General features: G+C 40.4%; 1 protein-coding gene across 5 annotated transcripts in view; it reads left to right on the top strand.

Annotated features, from left to right (window-relative positions):
• bsna (bassoon presynaptic cytomatrix protein a) overlaps positions 1-20550 on the top strand; it is a 132597-nt gene that overhangs the window by 49698 nt on the left and 62349 nt on the right. For 4 of the 5 annotated variants that reach the window (XM_081608808.1, XM_081608807.1, XM_081608806.1 and 1 more), the window contains exon 3: positions 2560-4086. In XM_081608808.1, the coding sequence (XP_081464934.1) occupies positions 2560-4086 (1527 nt within the window). Of the gene's footprint in view, positions 1-1650; positions 1890-2559; positions 4087-20550 lie in introns of those variants that run through there. The other variant, XM_008413235.3, reaches the window with a different exon arrangement.

Below are 20550 nucleotides of genomic sequence, written 5' to 3'. Positions count from 1 at the left end.
CAGCACCTCGATGCGATTTAACTCCAGACTTTGACTAGGCTTCTCCAAAAGGTTTCCAACCCATTCGGAGATGGATTTGCTGATTTGATTTTGGAAGTGACTGTAAGAGATGCCTTTGTGTGGTTTCGGCAACACAAAGACCAAAACAACGCCAGACTTTGGCCACAATGTGAGACCATTTCTCGTACTTCATTCTTTCAGACGGGCTCTAGTGAAGGGCTTTCTGGATTATAGAGGTGAGGTAGTATTCAGGACGGGATTGGCTATGTTTAGGCCTCAGTAGCTTTTTTCTTTAAAGAAATTCCTAATCTGAAATCTGCTTTTTACTCTTAATGCCATTTTAGGCTGGTCTGACTTTAAATATTTACATGACAAATTTACAGCAGAAAAAAATATGTAGAGTGAGAAATAGTCAAAGACCAGTATTTTCATAGATAATTCAGCTAAACGTATTTTTTCTGGAAAACTCTTCTATAACTTATAATTAAATTGAATTCTGCGTTGTTTCTAGGTTTTGTCATTCCCACGTGTTGATTGTTTTGAAATATGACACATTTTGACTCTTGATCAAATCAATAACAATTCTGATCAGCCTCATGGTTATAGATATTACTTGTTAAAGTCAGAAACATAATGAATCCCACTTGAATTCATTGTTTTTTAAGCAGGAAAACATGCAAAAATGTGCAAGTCAGGGACTCTCAGAGATCATTATAGTGATATTGACGCTAATGACCCTTTTGTATTTTTCCACCTGTCACAAAGAGCAATCGGATATGTAGCAAATCACCAGTTTTATCCACATAAGCAAAAGTGGGTATTCTGCACCACTGTGCAGTTGATTAAGCCTAATGCGTTGAGAAGTGAAGAGTTGCTTGGATTTAAAAACTGCTGACTCCTTTCTCTCTGCCGTTTGCTCTCTCCATCTCCATCCCTCTTCCCATCACTCAGTATTTCCCTCACTTCTTCAAGTGTCTCTTGTGATGAGGTTTATAAAGCAGAAGGGAAGAGAGGGACTCATTAAAATCCTCCCCCCCTCCCTTTTCTTTAGTGTTTTTTTTTTCTCACCGTCTACTTCTCTCCATCCCCTTCTTGCCATCTTCACCAGATTAAATTATGGTGGAACGACACAGGAGGAACCTCCACAGCAATAACTGCTTCCAAACCTCCTTCCACCGAAGCCATTAAAGATGCTAAGACCTACATTTTCAACCTTATTTGAGTCCGGGCAGAAAATAAAATGCCTAAACAAGGAAGGCAATGAGAAACAGGAATCTGAAGAAGGGGAGAAAACAAGGGGGTTGATGGGGAAGGATTACAGGAGGGACAGCTACAGAGAGAATATGTTAAACAGGAAAGCGGGAAAGTGGCATGTTGGGCTGTAGCAACGGTTGTAGCCGCTGAGTTTACAGAAAATGGGATCAGTGATGCTTTCAAGGCAGGAATGCCATGCAGCAAAGCAGGCTGGGAGAGCACAGTGACTGATGGAAGCATTTTCTTTCAGAAGTAATCAGCTTGTCTTCTGTAGCCCCATGCCAAGAATGACAATTTGTGCACGTCTGGGTGCTCATTTTGGGGGTGGGTTATTAGATGGCAGGCGGGGTAATACAGTCCATTTCCGCAGTGCACTATGGGAAAAAAAAAAAAAGAAAGGGATGGGAGCCAGACATGAAACGTGCAGAGATTTACTAGCTTTGCAGAGGAGCTAAAATAGCAGTATTCGGGGCAGTTGTGTTGCAGTGGATGCATAGCTTCAACAGGACAGATCGAGGACATGAGCAGGTTGACGCTGTGGAGTCAGGAGCTGGATCATTTCTTAAACCGGGATGAGTTAGACAGTTCGAGGTCCGGACACAGGGAGTCGTCAGTTCTCATCTGAAGAAAGAAAGGTAAGAAAGAGAAGAGGACGAGAAGATGAGGGGTGGCGCTATCATAGTGTCTCACTGAGAGCCGTTGTGTATTCATGAAATTTGACTTTGGGTGTCTCTTTATGCATCTGTATGTCTGTCCTTCTGGTTCAGGGTGTGGATACCTATGAGTAAATACGTCAGTAAATGAAGAGTTGTAGCTTCAGCTCAGCAAGATTTTTATCCTTGCTTTGATTTGTGTTTGATTAATCTCCTTCAGCTTGTTCTTCAGGTTGATTTCTGAAAATCCTTCTCTATGTTCGTCAAACATAGAGAAAGAGTGACTCCAGTCTTTTTTGTTGCTTTCACGTGAATTCTTTCTCCATCACCTAAAGTTTAGATGTGCACACAAAATGATAAGGCTCATCCTGCCTAAGTCAGCAAGAGCGTTTATGGTGCCGGAATCAATGGCAATCAACTTGAATAGGGAATAACAATAAATCATAGAAGTGGTTTCAATACTTCAGCTGCAGAAATAAATCTTCAGCTGTACTCACTTACTGTTTTCCTAACCCTGACTACAAGCTGTATATAAGAGCTATTGCGTGAGATGCATGTGCTGCTTGGTCTTCGAAAAGATCAGAGACCAAGGTGAAAATTGGGGATTTATAGGTGAGTGTAACATTGTACCGTTTTTGTCTTCTGGCTGCAGGTCCAGGAATGGCTATGCCTGAATTGTCAAATGCAGCGAGCTCTTGGCATTGATATGACCACACCTCGCTCAAAGAGCCAACAGCAAATTCACTCACCGTCCCACCAAGCCAAGCCCATCGTCCAGCCACAGCAGCCCGTTCCGCAGCCAACGCAGCCGGCTGCTGCTGCTGCACAGCCCAAACCTCTGGCACAGATTCAGTCAACTCAACAGCAGCAACAGCAACAACCTCATTCCCAGCCTTATGGCCAAACTACTCCCTACTCCCAGCCCCAGCCGTATTCCCAGCCCCAGCCGTATTCCCAGCCCCAGCCATATTCCCAGCCCCAACCGTATTCCCAGTCCCAACCGTATTCCCAGTCCCAGCCATATTCCCAGGCTCAACCGTATTCCCAGTCCCAGCCATATTCCCAGGCTCAACCGTATTCCCAGTCCCAGCCATATTCCCAGTCCCAACAGTATCCCCAGTCCCAGCCTCAGCCTTACCCTCCATCACAACCAGGACCCCAGACGCAGCCTCAGACACATCCAGGCCTTGGTGGCCCCCAGTCTAAGACAACACCCTCTCAGCAGGGCCTGAGGTCTGACCCATACTCCCAGAGAGGTGTTGGAGCTCAAGGAGCTGCTGGAGGTCCGACAGGCGGCCCCGGCCAACAAGGAGGTCCTCGAATTCCCCATCCGGGTGCTGTACCTCTGCCTGGGTTGACTAAGGCACCCTCCCAGCCAGATTTAGGTCGAGGTTCTCCGATGCATCAACCTATGACACGTCACCATGACCAGACGAGAAGCGCTGGATCTTCCCCAGCCCACCGACCTCAGAGTCAGGCCCCTGCCCAGGATGGTCTGACCAAACTGTTTGGCTTTGGGGCATCGCTGCTCAATCAGGCTAGTACCCTGATCAACGTTGACCCTCTACCCACAGCCTCAACACAGCCAAGCCCTGCACGAGGTAAGGTGGTGTTCAGCAATGCAACTCCCGATAACAGACAACAAGGGCCCAGCAGCACTAAGCCTTTCAGCATGGGGGGTCCTCAAGCTCCAAGCCAAATTGGGGGTCCACAGGCAACAAGTCAAGGGGGAGGTTTGAGTGGACCAAGTCAAATGGGAGGACCATATCCGCCAACCCAAATGGGAGGACCTCAAGCACCTAGTCAAACGGGCGGTCCTCATGCACCCGCTCCAACAGGAGGCGCCGTCGGTGGACCCCAAGGGCCAAGCCAAAAGCAACAGCAGCAGTCTGGACTCCAAAAACAACAAACGCCGCCACAGCAGCCACTTACTCAGCGTCAAAAGGAGCAGCAAGGACAGCAGATGCCTGCTCCCCAGCAGAAAGTGTTGCAGAAACAAGAACCAGTGTCAGCGCCCATGACTGCTCCAGAGGCCGAGAAGCCCAAGGTGAACTGTCCTCTCTGCAAAACAGAGCTGAACATCGGCAGCACCGACACACCCAACTACAACACCTGTACGCAGTGTCAAAGCCAAGTGTGCAACTTGTGTGGCTTCAACCCAACACCACATCTAGTAGAGGTAAGAAGAGACGCCCACATGCCTACATCTCCTACGCACTGATATACACTGAATTATATTAAAGAGTCAAATCAGAGTGTACAAATCCCCAGTTAACTCTTCCCAGACAAATCAATATTGTTTGCAACATGCTACTCATTCTGCTGTTGGACTTGCATGCAACAAGACCCAAACCTCTTAACTGTCCTTTGGTTCTGATCCGTTCCATTTTCTTCTGCTCCTCGGTGCTGTACTGCTTATTGAAGTTCATTTCCCCTGATCTTTATTCACATTTTTTTAGATTGCTGTTTTACACATTCATTCCTTCACCCTCTGTGTTAACTGTGAGTTATTTGAATCTATTTAAGGAGTGAAGCTCATTTCAGAAATGTGCAATATTGCTTTTTCTTTTAATAGCTCCTCCATTAACTAAATCAATTTTATTTAATCAAGAGATACATTTTCTTAATAATATATTTGATTAACATAATGTCTTGTCCACACCAAAAATGCTGACAATTTTTTTTTTTTTTGCAAGCATCACAAACAAATGCTTTGAGAAAATTGTACCAGTGGTTTCCCAAACTCATCAGAATCCACTTTCCAAGCTTTTAGCAAAACATTAAAATAGTTTTATTACCATGCCAATGAAGCACACACGGCTAGAAAGCAAATTAAGCAAGAAGGTTACGGCAACAAAAGGGTCTCAACAATCATTTCAGTCCATAAATAACTGTCTTTATATCATCTCTGCTGAAAAAGTAAATCAGTGTGGAGTCCATCTTATCTCAAATTTGGTCGGTACAGTTCTACCAACTGCAGTCTTGTCCTGATCTCTATGTTTCACCAAATAATCTGGACACGATACATGTGAGGAATGTCTTCTCTGTGTGATCCAGTCCAACAGTTATGGTACGCTTTGTCACTTGCTGAAAAAGTTATGGTCCAGAACCAAGTGCTTTTTGGTATATGTTTTTTTGTTCAGTATTTGTTCCATATTTACCTTTTGTGAACTTGTCCAGCATGCAGACGACCTCTGTTGGCAAAAACATGTTTCTCTGCAAGGCATATTTAGTAAAAAATGTACAGATAGAAAATAAGTCATTTTTTGTTCTATTTTGTAGTTGTGTTGCATTGATATTGTCACAAACTTTCCACATGGTGAGAGAAAATCAGCATTGAGTTAGACTTTTTTCAAGTTCTAAATAAACGATGACAAATCTTCAGAAAAGAACACAGAAATGTCCAGACATCGCTGATTGGCATGACGTGAAGAAGGCTGTGAACATATTTTTAGTAAAGTAAGAGAAGCGTAGAAAACACAGACATCCTATCCACCCACACTTTCTTTGTTCCCTCCAAAGTGCTCCTGCTCATGGAACAATGAAAGGAGTATAAAGGTCCAGCACTCCATCACCTCCCCTTTATCGATCCAAATGCAGTCTTGAAGTGGAAAGGAGAAGAGACAGCATTGGAAAATGAAAGACAGGAAGACGAATAGCGTATTAGGATTTTGCCAGGGACAAAACTGAAGGGCCGATGACAAATGGAAAAGAAGGATCGTCTGCTTAGGAAAAAGCCTGAAACTGACTGCCAGGGTGGATGGAAAAAGAAAAATCTGCGAGAAATGTAAAGCATCACAGATTTGTCAGTGGGTTAGTCTAGCAGACTAATTAAAACAACTTATATTTATTTTTGCCTAAAGGCTCCCTATAAAGTACAGTTGTTAGTATTTCTATTGTGTAAGATGCTGGAATTGCCGCTGGGTGGAGTCTGACATAATGGGTTAAATATAACCGCCTTCGTAAGGGTGCAAAGGACACTAACACACACACACACACGCAAACACATATAACGAGCAAATATTGGTCAAAATGTTATTTAGACCGAGAGAATCAGTCACAGTCCTAAAACTCAGAGCATGACTTAAAGGAATGATGAGTGTAAATGTGGGTCAAGATTGTGGCCTTGGTACGTTGCAGTTGTTTTTATGTAATAAGAAAAACACATACTGTATAATTATTACTCATCATTTAGTGTTGCCCTTGTAATAAGCCACAAAAGGTTAATCTTCTGGCCAAATAGTGATATTCACGTTTAGGAAGTCATGTGAAAACATTAAGTATGGAAGATGTGTTTTTGTGACTCCAGAATGCGTTGTGTTTTCTGCAATATGAGTGTTAAAAAATGGCCAGGGTGCAATGGATGTTGAAACCCAATGTGAATAAGACTGTTGAATGCATGTTGCTAAAACAGGAAGTGTCTTTTAATTTGAAATCCTAATCCCAGTTTCATTCAATTTACAACACAGAATGGTTTGAATAAAGAAGTGAACATGTCGTCACATTCTTAATTTGGTTTGTCAAAAAAAGACACAAAACCATAAACACCAAAGTCGGAACTACACAGCATTTGGTATTTAAATGACTCTGTACAGTAAATTGACATATATATTCTGACTGTTAAAGTAACATGGAGCTTTAACGCCACAACATTAACTCCACATTAAAAGACAATAGAATTTTGAAAGAAGCTGCTGATTCCCTGACTGGCCACATAATAAAAAAGGTAAAAAAAAAAAAGTTGAACAAGGTCAAATACAAGAATAAAGAATATATTATTACTTTTTGAAAACTAATTATCAAGAATCTTGGATTAGAATATCTATAAAAGATGTAAAAACAAAAACATAAGAAGATACATGAGATAATAAAAAAAAAGTACCAATGCCAATCTAAAACCCGTGGAAAATGTTTTTGAACCATCTGTGTTTTGAACTTATTAAATAATCCAAAGAGTTGATATTCTTTAGTTGTTAGTTATGAGTTAAGAACAAGAAACAAGTAACACATGTTGATTCTGAAGAAGAGAATAAGAAAATGAATATTTAGTTAAGAGACTGTATGTGAACATGCTGGTGTCTGATTCACAGTGTGAGTCCTTATATTTTAAAATGAACTCTGAACTCTGAAATGGCTTTACAGTCCACATTGAAAATGGTTTGTTCTTGCAAAATCAAACACTAGAGTGGACAGTTCCTGAATTATATTGTATTTCAGTTATCTTCCAGATTATCTAGTAAATAGAAACTAAAAAATCTAACCAAATCTATCTGATTATACAGTGGGGGCTGCATGATGTTAGCACTGTTAGCTAAACCACGTTAGCTTATTTTGAGATGCCTTCAGGGAACTGCGTTCGTGGCATTTCCGTTGCTCTGTGATGGACTGGCAATCTGTCATGGGTACGCCCTACCTCACCTCCATCCTCTCCCCCCAACACACACACACACACCACCCCCAACGTTGAAAGGATTAAGAGAGCACTGAAAAGCAGATGGATGGTTTTCCAAGTTGCCATCAGAATGATTACAACTCAGTTGTGATGTAATTCCCAGCCAACCACATCCAACTTCCAAGACAGGTTGAAGGATTAAGATTAGACTGGAGAATATGTTTGAGAAATTTCTTGAAGAAATTCTTAATTTGTTATTCTTTAGTTTTAAAGTTGATAACTCCTCATACAGGCTTTCTGTTTTGTCTACAGGATTTTTTTTCTCTTGCTTTCAAGATTCACTAAATTTGGATTTGTAGTTTTCAGCAAACAGACAAACATGAAAATACAGAATAATTATTACTGACTTTCTCTGTGACTGTTGAAGACACTCGTGAAGAAACAAAAAAAAGTCTTAATAGTAGATATCTAAGGATGAAAGAAGAACTTGACAGGCTGGACAATTAGGAAAGCTAGACCGTCTTAAGGGAGAGAGAGAAAGACGTTTACAGAAGCATAGAGAGGAATAATAATAAAAAAAGGTAACATTAAAGAAGGATGACAAGCGAAGCAGAGATGGAAACAGATGGCAAGAGAACAGAGCCAAGGCTGAGAGGAAACCAGACATGTAAAGCTGAATCACGCGCAAACTGGAATCCAGAGGGAAGATGGGCACCGATGCACTCTCTCACACAGTCATACAAAAGACAGTAAGTGGAACAGTAGAGGGAAAGAGGATCAAAAAATAGAGTGAAGCAAAGAGTGTAAAGAAAAGCTGCAAACAAAAAAAAAAAGGATGATCTCACAGAGCCACTGCAAATGCACTCCTTTCAACTCGGCCCACGGTGTTAAAGCAGGCACTAAAAATAAAATACTTATGACTCCTGAGTCGTCTTATTTTATCTGGATGTTACTTAGTTCACAGTCACACACCTAATACACACCTCTGACATGGAACGTGGCTTTACAGAGACCTTTTACACGTAGACCTCAACATATGTATGTTATTTTTATTTTAAAGCACTAAAGTATGTACATTGTATTGGTATTTTATAAAATGAACAAAATATTGCTGGTGTAGAAAAATAATATGGTGAAATATGATGATGGCAGTGTCATGTAGGGGAAATGCTTCTCTTCAGCAAGACAGAGACATTGATCATAGTTGATGGGAAGAAAAGATGAGATAAAATAAGATAGTACTTTATTCATAACAAGGAAAATTCAAGAGATGTGAGGTGAGCTGGACGTAGAGCGCATAGCATAATGGAAAGAACCAGTTAAGAACATTGAAAACCAGTGAGCTACTATACTGGCAGAAGTGTGGCGAATGGCTTTGAATGCAGGTTATTTAATTACGCGATCTAAAACAGCTGTTAGCAGGGAAACTAAGGTATATAGAAACCACAAAGAAAACTTAACTAAACACGACAAAGAACAAGCCCAACGCTGGAGAATACATGGAGCTATGAAACAAAAAAAAACATGGCCAAGCGCCCAACGCTGGAGAATACATGGAGCTATGAAACAAAAAAAAACATGGCCAAGCCGCATTAGAGAACACAGAAATGTTTTGGGAAAACACAAAAGGACAATCATCAAACTCAGAAAGCAAACAAATGAAAACCAAACACCAGCACCAGTACATTATGACACATTGGCTTATTGATACGTTTGCAGAGGGCTGCATTTGATATATTTTTAAACAGCGGACAAATCACTTCATATAATATGTGGCTTCATTTATTTGTGTAGGACAGAAAAAGTTAAGCCATAACATACAGAGACATGGATCAGAAGACAGACATGTGGACTGGTTTGTCAATCACATCTGATCCACTTTTAGCGTCATTGTGGAAACGATCTGGTCAGCACACTTGAGCAAATAAATACTGTAAATAAAAAACATCTTGTTTGAATGTAAAACCAAATTCAGCCACAAATAGATGCAGTTACTCTGCAATTATTATTTTTTTTGCACATATTAAAACAAATAATAAATAGAAATGGGTAGACGACACGAACATTTAGTTTGGAAAAACTGCAAACAGTCAAGCTGATCAAGTCTAGATTTTATTTTGTTTTAAAAAAATAATGTCAATCTTTCCATCACAATTTACTAATCACTAATTCACCTACACTAAGTTTGTCATTTGGAGTTCATTTTACGGCAGGTGAGTCTTTCACCGCACCTTCTGCTTGAACAGATCAAAACGTTTTGCTTAGTTTTTGTTCTGCTGTCAGAAGAAACAATAGAGCTTCTGAAAAACTCTGGTATCATAAACATGACCTCACTTAGGTTATTAATGATCCTTGGGTCTCTAAAGTTTTATAAATAGAAATTAAGAATGAAGTAGTTTCTATTTAAAAATAATCTGCTTCTGTGGTCTGCAGTCTGTGGTCAAATATTTAATCTCACCCCAATATGAAACAAAAAACCAAAAAGCTTCCTTCTGATAACACAAACAGGCCACTAATGGGTTTGTGCTTCTACGTTGTTGAACTACAGTTGCTCCATAAAGCAGATGTTAGTGAATGAGGTTATTCCTCTGGTTAGTGTGTCATTCAGGCCTTTGCAGCTGTCAGAACAATTATTAGTATGAGTGCATCCAGGCCACCTGCCTGTGTCTCTGCACCAAAGAGTGTGCATTTATTAGTGTTTAACTGCACCTGAAGGGATTATTGACTGTGAAAGTTAATACCCAGGGTGCATGTGGTTCGGACAATCATTCTGCTTAGTGATAATTCTACGTAGGGCCATTTTGTGTTCTTAATGTGAATGTTAATGTGTGTGTGTGTGATGTCCACAGGGGGCAGCTACTAAGTGCAATGTGTACTTTGCATCAAAACAATCTGATTAATCCCAGTAAACTGTTTTGTTATTCTGAGTCATGTTTAAATGCTGAATCAGTGGAGCATGTTCTCTGCTTACTCTAAAATCATTTAGGAACCGATTAAAACGCTCCGCCCACCTATTTGCAGTTTCCCCCCCTGCATGTTCAGATATTCACTTTTTTTTTTTTTTTTTTTTTTTTTTTAACAAACTACAGCTGTCATTTATTTTCGTCTTTATGTATCTAGTTCTCTGTGACTGAATCAAACTGAAAATTCTCCAGTTAAACACCTTTTTGGTCTGTTGTGGTTAAAAGTTGATTGAATATCTCTGTATGACTGGGATTATAACTGGATTCAGTTGAAATAATGTAAGCAATCATAAACAGATGCTTTTCAAGCATCCAGACAGTACATTTCACTCAAAAGCCACAGGTATGGTCTCTCTTTTGTCCGTGTTCGAAGGTTGATATTAAATCACAGCTATTCGGGTGTACCAAAGGTTTTCTTCAAAATAAAATACATGAGTTCTATACCAGAAAGAAAGCAGAAAAAAAACCCAACAAAACAAAACAAAACAACAACAAAAAACAAACAAACAGTCAAACAGTAGTGGCCTTATTGTATTGATCTTACAGCAATAGTCGCAGAAGATCCATCATGCATCTCAGGGATATTAACTAATCTGAAAAATTAACGTAATCTTACAGTATTAGTCGTGCTGCGACATTTTCTATTCATATCAACGCTTATGCTTTGGTCTCACTGCCACTTTAAAGACATATTGCACAGTATTTCCCACTAATGCTCACTGTTGTCAGCTTTGAAGCGGGACCGTCGCCGTCGCGTAGTGGTGACGTCACAAGCGAGTTCGCCCTAAGGAGACGCTGCCATATTAGAGCCCAAAAGTACCACCTGCTGGAGACTTTGAAACCCACACAAAAATGAAGTTGAATTAATCAGACAAACTCAATGAACTGTCGTCTCAGTTTGAACTTGGGCCAAACCTAAAATCACACCGGTCAATTTTATCGTTTGATACGGAGAGTTATCCAGGGGAGCATTTGAAAGGGATAAAACACACCAGTTTTTAAAAGTATATGTAACTTGTTTCAGTTGCATTCTAAGCACTTTTCCCAACACTTTTATGCATTCTCATTCAGTGGGAAGTTAAAACAAGATCTTCTGCTCCATGAGAGACTACACTATTTTATCCTTGCTTCAAAATCTCAGATAGTTTCTTGTGTTTTAATTAAGTAAAGGGACTGGCCCAGGGTACTGTGTATGCAAGAACTGCCACTGAGTTAAGTACAACAATACTTTGACATATTTCAAACAATCTAAGTCTAAGTCAATCTGCTGTCCTACAGGCATTAAGTCTGCAAGAGTAGATCAACGGTATAGTTCATTTTTCCACGTTTTCAGTGATCGTCCTCTATTATCTGCACTCAGCATCTCTTCTGCTCTCTGGTGCAACGTGTAAAATTAGAGAGGCAATCTGCAAGCTGATGAGCAGAAAATAGATTCTCCATAAGCAACGAGGTAATGGAGCGATGAAACGGCATTAAAGAAACTTCAACAGAAGGCAGAAGCTGCATAACGCACCATGAACTGCTTGACATGTAGTCAACACCAAACAATTAAAAGCTAATGAGTGCCTCTGGAATATGGTGACCAAGTCTTATTCAGGAAAGCACAGTCACAGAACAAATATCTCCCACAAAACACCGATTACCAAACAAACACACTGTCAGCCTCGCCGTCAGCCTCTGATGTCCAAGTCACAATAATCCTCCTCACACGGATTCTCGTGTCAACCAATCAGCCGGCATGTGTGTGTAATTATAGGTGACTTGACTTTGTAAAGGGTGTTGTAATGTTTTGTGTGTGAGCGTAATGTATGTAATTCACTTGGCAAGTGTGTGTTTGGGTGAGTGGGTGTTTCTGCACAGTGTGTGTTTCTGCGCGTCACTATGGTTTACACGGCCGGATCAGCAGAATCGCTGGTCAGAATCTGAAAATAGTACAGAGAGAAAGGAGCAGCTGTCACATTGTGCCTGAACCACGCAGCACGTCTGTGTGTGTGTTTTATGCAAGTCTGTGCATGTCTGTGGAAGGTTTTATATTGGAATTCACTTGCACACTTTTTTTTTAATGCATCTGTTCTTGAAAAAAAAAACAACAACTTCAATTTTGTTTGAAACAGATTCAAACTTCAGTTTTTATTCTAATGAGTATATTTAATTTTTATAAATGTTACAACCTCATTTTTTTGCTAGAGCAGTATGTCAGCAAAGGTTGAGCAACAAGCTGTTTTGCATACTCCAACAGAGATGAGTCACCACCCTGCATATGATTGCATGACTCTTTCACTGTTATGGCCTCAGAAGTTACCAAAGTTAACTTTTTCATTTATATAAATTCAATATTATTGCGTTTTTTTTGTTATTTTATTTTTACTCACAACTTTCCTGTTGGTGCTCAGGTGGATTTATATGGAAGTTTCACATATAACTCACTCTCAAATATTACCATTTAGGAAAAAGGGATTCAGGCTTTACCTTCTTTTGTTAATTTTAACGTTTTAATTTTAAGTATTCACTCTTCTTGATATTTTCCTTTTTCTTTCCATGTCTTTACTAAATTTCTTCAGTGGATTTTATGTTTTTTACATCATGGACCGACAAAAATGACATGTGGTTATCTAGAGTTTATTCAAGCAAAATCTGAAAAGTTTAGTTCGCATTTGTTTTAGCCCTCTTTACTGGAATATCCCAAAAATAAAAGTCTACTTAGCCAATGGCCTAAACAGGAGCATGAAAGTTCAACTGTGTGTAACCTGAACTCAGAAGAAAAGAATAGCTGTTCTGCGACACATCACACATACAAACATCACATAATAATTTTTAAAAACAAAAGACCGCCTTGACAAATACAGATCAATAGAAAGACCGCCGGTTTGCACTGAAAGGATTTTTGATCTTAAAAGTTTGAGTTTCAAACGAGCACGGGGTTGAAACGAATCCAATAGGGATGGAAGAAGCCATGTTTCCATATTTAGGGAGAAGTTTAAAAATAGAGGACGAGAGGAGCAGCAGAAGGAACAACAAGAACTCCAAATGGACAGATGCATCGCTGCTGCAACTCATGACATCCCAAGAAAATGAATAATACAACAGCTCACCATGCCCTGCTCTCCTCCTCCTCCTTTCCAGCCTAAACGTCTCCATCTGTTCCTTCCATCCAATCAAATCTGTTTGTTCTTCCTTCACAGTTCCTCGTGTGGCTTTAAGACCTTCACCTTTCCAAACAGGGTCCTTCTTTAAGTGAACATAGAGCCTTAAAGTCTGCAGTTTCAGCAACGTTTCTGTTGCTCAGCTCCTTGTTAGATTTTCTGCTGTACATCTGTGCAGGAAGCCATGTCCACTTTGAGCCTTTTTTTATTTATTTTTTTATCTCTCGTTGCCTTCATCGCTTATTCTGTCAGAACTCTTAACTTATTCAGCAAAACCCCACTCACTTTTTTTTTTTAAAGCCATGCATTATGCATTTAGACAACCAACTTTTTCTGTATGTGTTGCTGCCTTGTCTTGTGAAGTGACTTTTCAAAAAAGGAGCACAAAAATTGTAAACTTTAATGCAAAATGAGGCCATTTGCTTTGCCTGAACCTCTCAACTATTGTTATCCTCCCACCGCGTTAGATGTGTTAGTTTTGAAAAGGTTCAAATGATATCTGATTGCCAAGAAATGTATCCATGCCAATATGACACAAGAACAAACAGAATGTTTTCTGCTTGTGCCCATAAACTCTGCTACCTTTGTGACGTTTAGTTTATCGTCTGACTGCTGACACTTTGGGACATCATAGGGTGAAGCAAAAATATGTTGGACACTTTTTATTGCGTCATTGTTCAGTCATAATGGAAACGGCGCATTTAAATAGTCATTTTAATGGAAAAAGTAGTTGAAACGCAACATTTGATCGAATAGTAGACAAAGTTTACACTACATTACATCTAACCAGTGCAACGCAGGGTGAGAGGCTGTGAACAAAACACACAGGCTTTGTAGCTGTTTTCCAGCAGACATTCAGTGGGTTCATGTGAGCAGCTGCTGATTTTAGTGGATTTTTAAAAGCTGAATATGGACAATGATCCCAAAATAAAAACAACCAAGCGACTGAAGACATGTCTCAAATCTCAATCCCATAAAAAAAATGTCAAACAAGAGTTCAGATGCACCACTGAGACCTAAAGTACTCTTGCTTATGTAAATTATGCCAGCAACTTTTTAAAGGCACCACAGGCAAGCTAAGAAAAGTTGCAGCAACTTTGCTCTGAAGCTTTGGGTCTTAAGTCTCTGAGACTTTTGCAACGTATGCGTTTTCTTCCGCTCCGATTTTTGTGACGTCTGCTCCTGGCTTTGCATGCAATCTAGACTCACAGTCAGCTCTTTAAATACCTGCAGATGATCAAGGCTGAGTGCTCGGGTTCATTGCTATGACAATTCGCACACGACTAAAGATTTGTGGATCCATGTTGGTTTTGAACAGATTTAGCAGTTTTCTTACAGCCTGATATGTGTGTGTATGAATCTGTTCTCTTTGTAATTCTTTCTCACTTCTCTTTGTTGCCTTTCCCTTTCGATCTTTACACACCTTCTACCATTTCAACCAATCAAGAATGAATCTCATCTTCACCAGAGATGCATCCAGTGATGTTGTCTCTCATTATTCTTCATCTCATTTTCCACATTCTCTCCTTTATTCTCTCCGTAAATGTTTTGTGCCTTTTGTTTCTTTCTCGTCTTGCTCTTGAGTTACAGCTCGGCCTCTGTAGCTCTTTTATTAGTTTTTCTTAGTAATCTCGAAAGTCCTTTCCTCTCAAACGTTGCTGGCATGTATACAGCCCTCTGTTGCAACTAGTTATAAATTACACACATAACTTGAATAGTGAAGTTTGGGTAAGCTGTGAGGAGTGCTAAAAGGCTGAAGTGACGCAACCTCTGCTTGTGACGGGACCTCGGAACAAGATAAGATACTATTTCAGCAATTACTGTGGAAAAAAAACATTAAAAGGACCTAAAGAATAAAAGGGAATCATGCATTGAGGTAGCATGAAACATTTTACCAACTCGAGGCTGAAGGCTGTGTGGTAGTGTACTGGTTCATCTTTCGATGTTGTGCATCTTACCTGATGACACCAGTTCAAAGCGTCCATTACTACCGTATCCTGATCAGAAAGCAGAAACGTGTCTTTGATCGTCCCAGCTTCCCTCACTGTCCTCTGCAGGGCCCTGCACTCTTTTATTACATCTGTGCATCACTGACCACGCCCTCATTTTGGAACAGGAATCAGGGCTAAGACTAAAATCTGGAGGAACAGTGCTGCCTCGTGTTGTGCTGCATTTGAGCTCCCTGAGACATTAGAGATTTATTCCAGCGACTGTGCCGTGAGCTAATATATATTTTCATTATTATTATTATTATTCAAAGCTCTCAGCTGAGCTGACAGTTGGGCTTCCAATGTATTCTGTGTTCAGGATTTTCTTAGATTCCAGCCATTTCTTGTTTTAAACACTCAAGGTGAATCCTTTAAAGTTGGTAATACTATAAAATAACTATTTTAAAACATCTCTATTTGAGTACTTGTTCCCGTAGCTTCAATGAAGGGATTTCAGAACATGCTGAATGATTTAAATAGAATGATAGATATAGAAAAAAAAGCAAAAACATGAGATAAGGCGTGTGAGAAAGAGGACAGTGAGCTCTCCTCCTCCTTTGTAGCCACAGTGGGGCGGCTGTGGAGGTTCGAAATGTGCCTCGCTGAATTTTTCAGGAGTACAGGTGAGGTCATTCTCTATATATAGTTGTGAGTTTTCTGGAGATGTTCTCCACAATCCGCAGAAGTCTTATGAAAAATTCACTGACGTGGGCAAGTACTTATCTGCAGATTAAGACACGTCACATTTGGTCTTCTTATTGAGCATCACATTGGAGATAAATGACATCAGTGTATTTTGGTCACAAACTTGGGTGTGAAGCTATTTTCTTTCCCGATTGCCTGCCATTATTACAGATTCCTGCAGGCAGAGGTAGTGATGTTTTTCTTTCTTTTTTTTTTTAAAGAGAAAGCTGAATTGCCTCCATGGTGGCTGTCAAGCAGCACATCTTCCAGATCCACAGCAGGAACAGATGGACAGAAGAAATGGAACTGGTTTCCAATCTCTCGCATGTGATAGTGCACAGCGTGGCTTATATGAAGAACCAAACGTGACGAGAAGGAGACAAATCAATATTATCATCTCGGGTAAAGAAGCAGCCAGTCCCCAGAGAGTTGATGAAGCATGCGTGCGTTATCTGTGTGTTCGGCTGCGTACTGACAGGTTCGCCTTTCTCCTGTCCTACTTTCGGTTCTCTCCACCGTGTTGCCTTTAAATGGGTCAGTGAGGAGTGCTGCTTCCTCCCTGGGCTCCGCGGCTGATTAAAGGGCCCGCTCACACACTCCAACCAGAGGCTCTCATTGAAACGCAACACGACTCCGAGCAAGTCGGAGCCCAAAGAAGTGGGGTAGAGGACGGGCATTCCCTGTGTGAGGGAACAAAAACCCGCCTGAAATGCTGCTTTAAAATAAGAGCAGAATTAATTCCTGTTGGAAGAAATTCAATTTCACTTTCCATAAAACTTCACTCAAACTTATATTTGACCTTTCCCTTGACACCCCTGTCATACCATTGTGTCGCAGGCCTGATATCAAAACTCAGACAAAGACCTAAACTACATTTTAAATCTACAGCTGGACATGGATACATTAAGACGTGGAAAGATTTGTCCACGTTAAAAAGATGCGTCAACAGCCCCAAGCTGAGCTCCAGCTCTGTCAAGGAAAACTTATAAAATGGGGGGGGAAAAACAAACTTTGTCACAATGTTGACGGCTCTAAAATAATTCTTTGTCTGGCTGTTTTCCTCTGTTCTCAATCTCTCGGTGTCACATGCTGACATTTTCTCGGAGCCCTCCGTATCACAGATGACGCAAAAGGAAGTTCGCAAGTAGCTGTTCCCAACGTGTGTCTGCTAAACTTAGCAAAACTGCAGTTGTTTAATGAGTGGGGTTAATGTTGTGCGGAGTGTATTTTTATCCGGGCCACCCACCAATCAATTTGACGGGTGAAAGATGTTTATTATATATCCAGTAATTGAGTTAAATGAGTCATTCAGAATGATTAAAAGTGGAAGTTTAGAAGACATCTAAGGTACTGATCCTGTATGTTTCACACATTCGAGCTGCTTGTTCAGTTTGGCTTATAAACCAAACTGAACAAAAGGCAGCAAAAGAAAGGCCTTTGTAGATAACAGCAGTAACTCTTTTGTTATTTTAATGCATCACAGAACGGATATGAGGTTTCAGAAAAAAGCCTGAAGGTGCAAATGATATTAAGTGAAATACTTTTGTTCACTGTAAAACCTTGATAAAAAAAGATGCTTTTTTTATCACTTCAGCTTACAGCAGTGAAGTCGTCATAAAGAGACAGATTTTTATAGCCAAAGATAAACAGAAACCAAATAATGTCTTTAAAAAATTACATGCTTTCAAACAGACCATGAGCTGTGATTGTTTGCACGTGGACGCTTCTCACAGATTCACCCGTTTGCAGCGCAGAATTTCTCCCCTGTAAGTCCAGGATTATAATATTTACAGGATTATGGCTTCTGCACATGTTTGATCACTTGAAGTAAGTAAAAGTCTCTTTAAAAAGAGACATGAGTCAGTTGCTTCGGGTTGTTGCGCCAGGATCTGTGTCATGTAGATAAAAAGGTGGAACGTCTGACTTTCTGGGCCTTTTATTCAACTGCAGTTGAATAAAAGCTGGGAGAAGTTGGCAAAATCCCAAAATATTGAGTGGATATGAGTGGATATGTGGGCAGAAGGAAAAAAAAAAGGTCTGTAAATCCTTGTTTCTCTCTCGGGTTTGATGTCTTCCTATCAAAGTAGAAAACGTGTTGACCTGTTCTTTTGTTTGTACTTGTTTCTCACACATTCGTCTTATCTAAATAAGGAAAAATGACTCATGAGCTGAAGGCTGTGCCGGTGAGCTTGTGTTTGATTTGGTGTAAAAACGGAGTTTGTTCAGCAGCCTCCGTTATGCTTTGCATTATAAAAATAAGGAAAAAGAATCACATCTGATGTGAAAGGAAACCCACTGCACACACATGACTCACCTTGATTATTGAGTTAAAAGAGCGAGTGACTCAGACACACATCATATCCAAATGTCTTTTCTCTTTCATCTTCCATCTTTTCTTTTTTTTTTTTTTTTTGCTTTCCCTCCTTCATAATGCCGTCACTTGTTCCGCTAGAGCTTTTCTGAAACTCCCAGTTAGTGTGTGTGTGTGGGGAGGGGGCGGGGGGGAGTGTGGTAATGGGAAGTAGAAATAAAACCTAGGATTGTGACAGACTGAGAGAACATTGATTCACACTTGAGTTTCTATTTTTTTTGGTTCAAATTTCCTCACTATGCCTGTGCTGGACAGAGAAGCTGAGCAGATAAATGGCACCTGTCTTTCACTCCTCTCTCTGTTCTGCACCGACATTCATTCATTTCGTGCTATTTTTGGATTTTCTACTCGCTTGATTCATGTCGAAACAGACACACCGTGCACAGGAAGTGACATTTGAACATGAATCCAAGCAGGCGATGGGAGAAGTCTACAAAAAATATTTCGATGAAAAAATAATGGAGGAATAGAAAAAAAACAACATTCTGAGTCCGTACATGTTGAGGCTCTCTGATGAAAAAAATAAAACGGATTATTTAATTTCATTTTCAATTAGAAAATAATATAATATTACCACAATCACACCAGGCACAGAGTGACAGCCACCTATATTTTTACCATCATGTTTATTTGCAACTAATGTCATAACCCATTAATCACTGGTTGGAGTGTAGAAAACTTGGCTCCAAACTAACTCAAAGCACTTTCTTTCAACTCTCCAATCTTCTTGCTAAAGCACAAAGTACATTTCTTGTTGTTCTTTCGATTACGCAACAGATGGATGTCTCTTTATACTATTGATTCATTTTGGAGACTCTGTGCAAATTCCTGTGAAAAGTTAAAAACCCTTCATAACTTCTGCGCGGTGTGTAAACGCCCCCTCACAGCCTGACGCCGTCAGCTCGGCTTGCCATGACGAATGTTGGTGGTCCTTCTGTCAATCAGCTGTCAAAGCCCATATGTGTGGCTTCAGTCCGCTGACACAGAGGAGCCACCAAGACGTGACACACACAGACACTGATAGAGATATGGGGGCATGCAAATGTAAACAGTCCATCACTCTAGCATACTGTGTGTGTGTGTGTGTGTGTGTGCGTGTGTGTGCTACATATAGAGGACCACTTTCACAATATTTACCAACAATGTCAAGTCATTTTTCCCGGTCCTCCTCACTTTTTTACGATTTTATCATTCTCTACTACTTTGATTTAGTGAATTAAGTTTTGGTTAATTTATTTCAGTAACTCGGCTCACTAAATGAACCAAATTATATTGATTAATTACACACAAACAGGTGTTTTAAAGTTTTTATTTCTAAAAATGATGGCGATTTACGACTTGCAACTAATCAAAACACAGCATTTACGATTAGGTTAAGTCTGAAAAACTGGAGAGACAAGTCCAAGTCAACCTTTAAGTCACTGTAATGATCGAAATAAAAATTCTCAAACTGGATGTGTTTGAATTCAGCAGCTCGCATATGACAAACTCAACCACCGGGTGAAACCTGTAAAATAATAGGCTGCAAATGACGACGGCTTTAAAAACAAAAGTAAAGTAACTGTGATCAGGGGGGCAGGGGGGAGGGGAAAAGAGAGAGAGCACTGCATGTCGCCAATAAAGATGAGAAAGAATGGACTGAATGTGACGGATTGAGAGAACTGAGAAATCGAGGGAACGACTTCGATAACGAGTTGGCCGTGAAGCTGTGAGTGCAAATCTGACAGAGCGAGCTAATCTGTCAGAGGTCACCGAGCTGCTGGAGACGAGTCGCCTCGTGGGAGACGGACAGAGAAACACAGGGCTTAACGAGGGGGAATACCCAGTGAGATCCTCTGACTTTATTTGCAGCCTCCTGCTGCTGTTTACTTAATGGATGGTTCCTATGTGGGCGGAGCCACTCAGTGCATCTTAACACTCCTCTCTCCTGTAAGCCTTCTCTTCCTTTACTTCCTCCTTCAATCCCTCCTTCCCTCCGGCAGATCTTCCATACTGACAAACATCGTCTCCTTTTCTCTATTGTTTTTCTCCTCCAGCGTTCTAGTCCCATACTGACATTAGCATTCGACAGATTATAAGTGCTTATGGACACTTCTGGGCCT

This window comes from Poecilia reticulata, chromosome 7, assembly GCF_904066995.2.
Source record: "Poecilia reticulata chromosome 7, P_reticulata-male-v2, whole genome shotgun sequence".
NCBI classification, from domain to species: Eukaryota; Metazoa; Chordata; class Actinopteri; order Cyprinodontiformes; family Poeciliidae; genus Poecilia; species Poecilia reticulata.
This window is presented reverse-complemented; position numbering and strand designations above follow the sequence as displayed.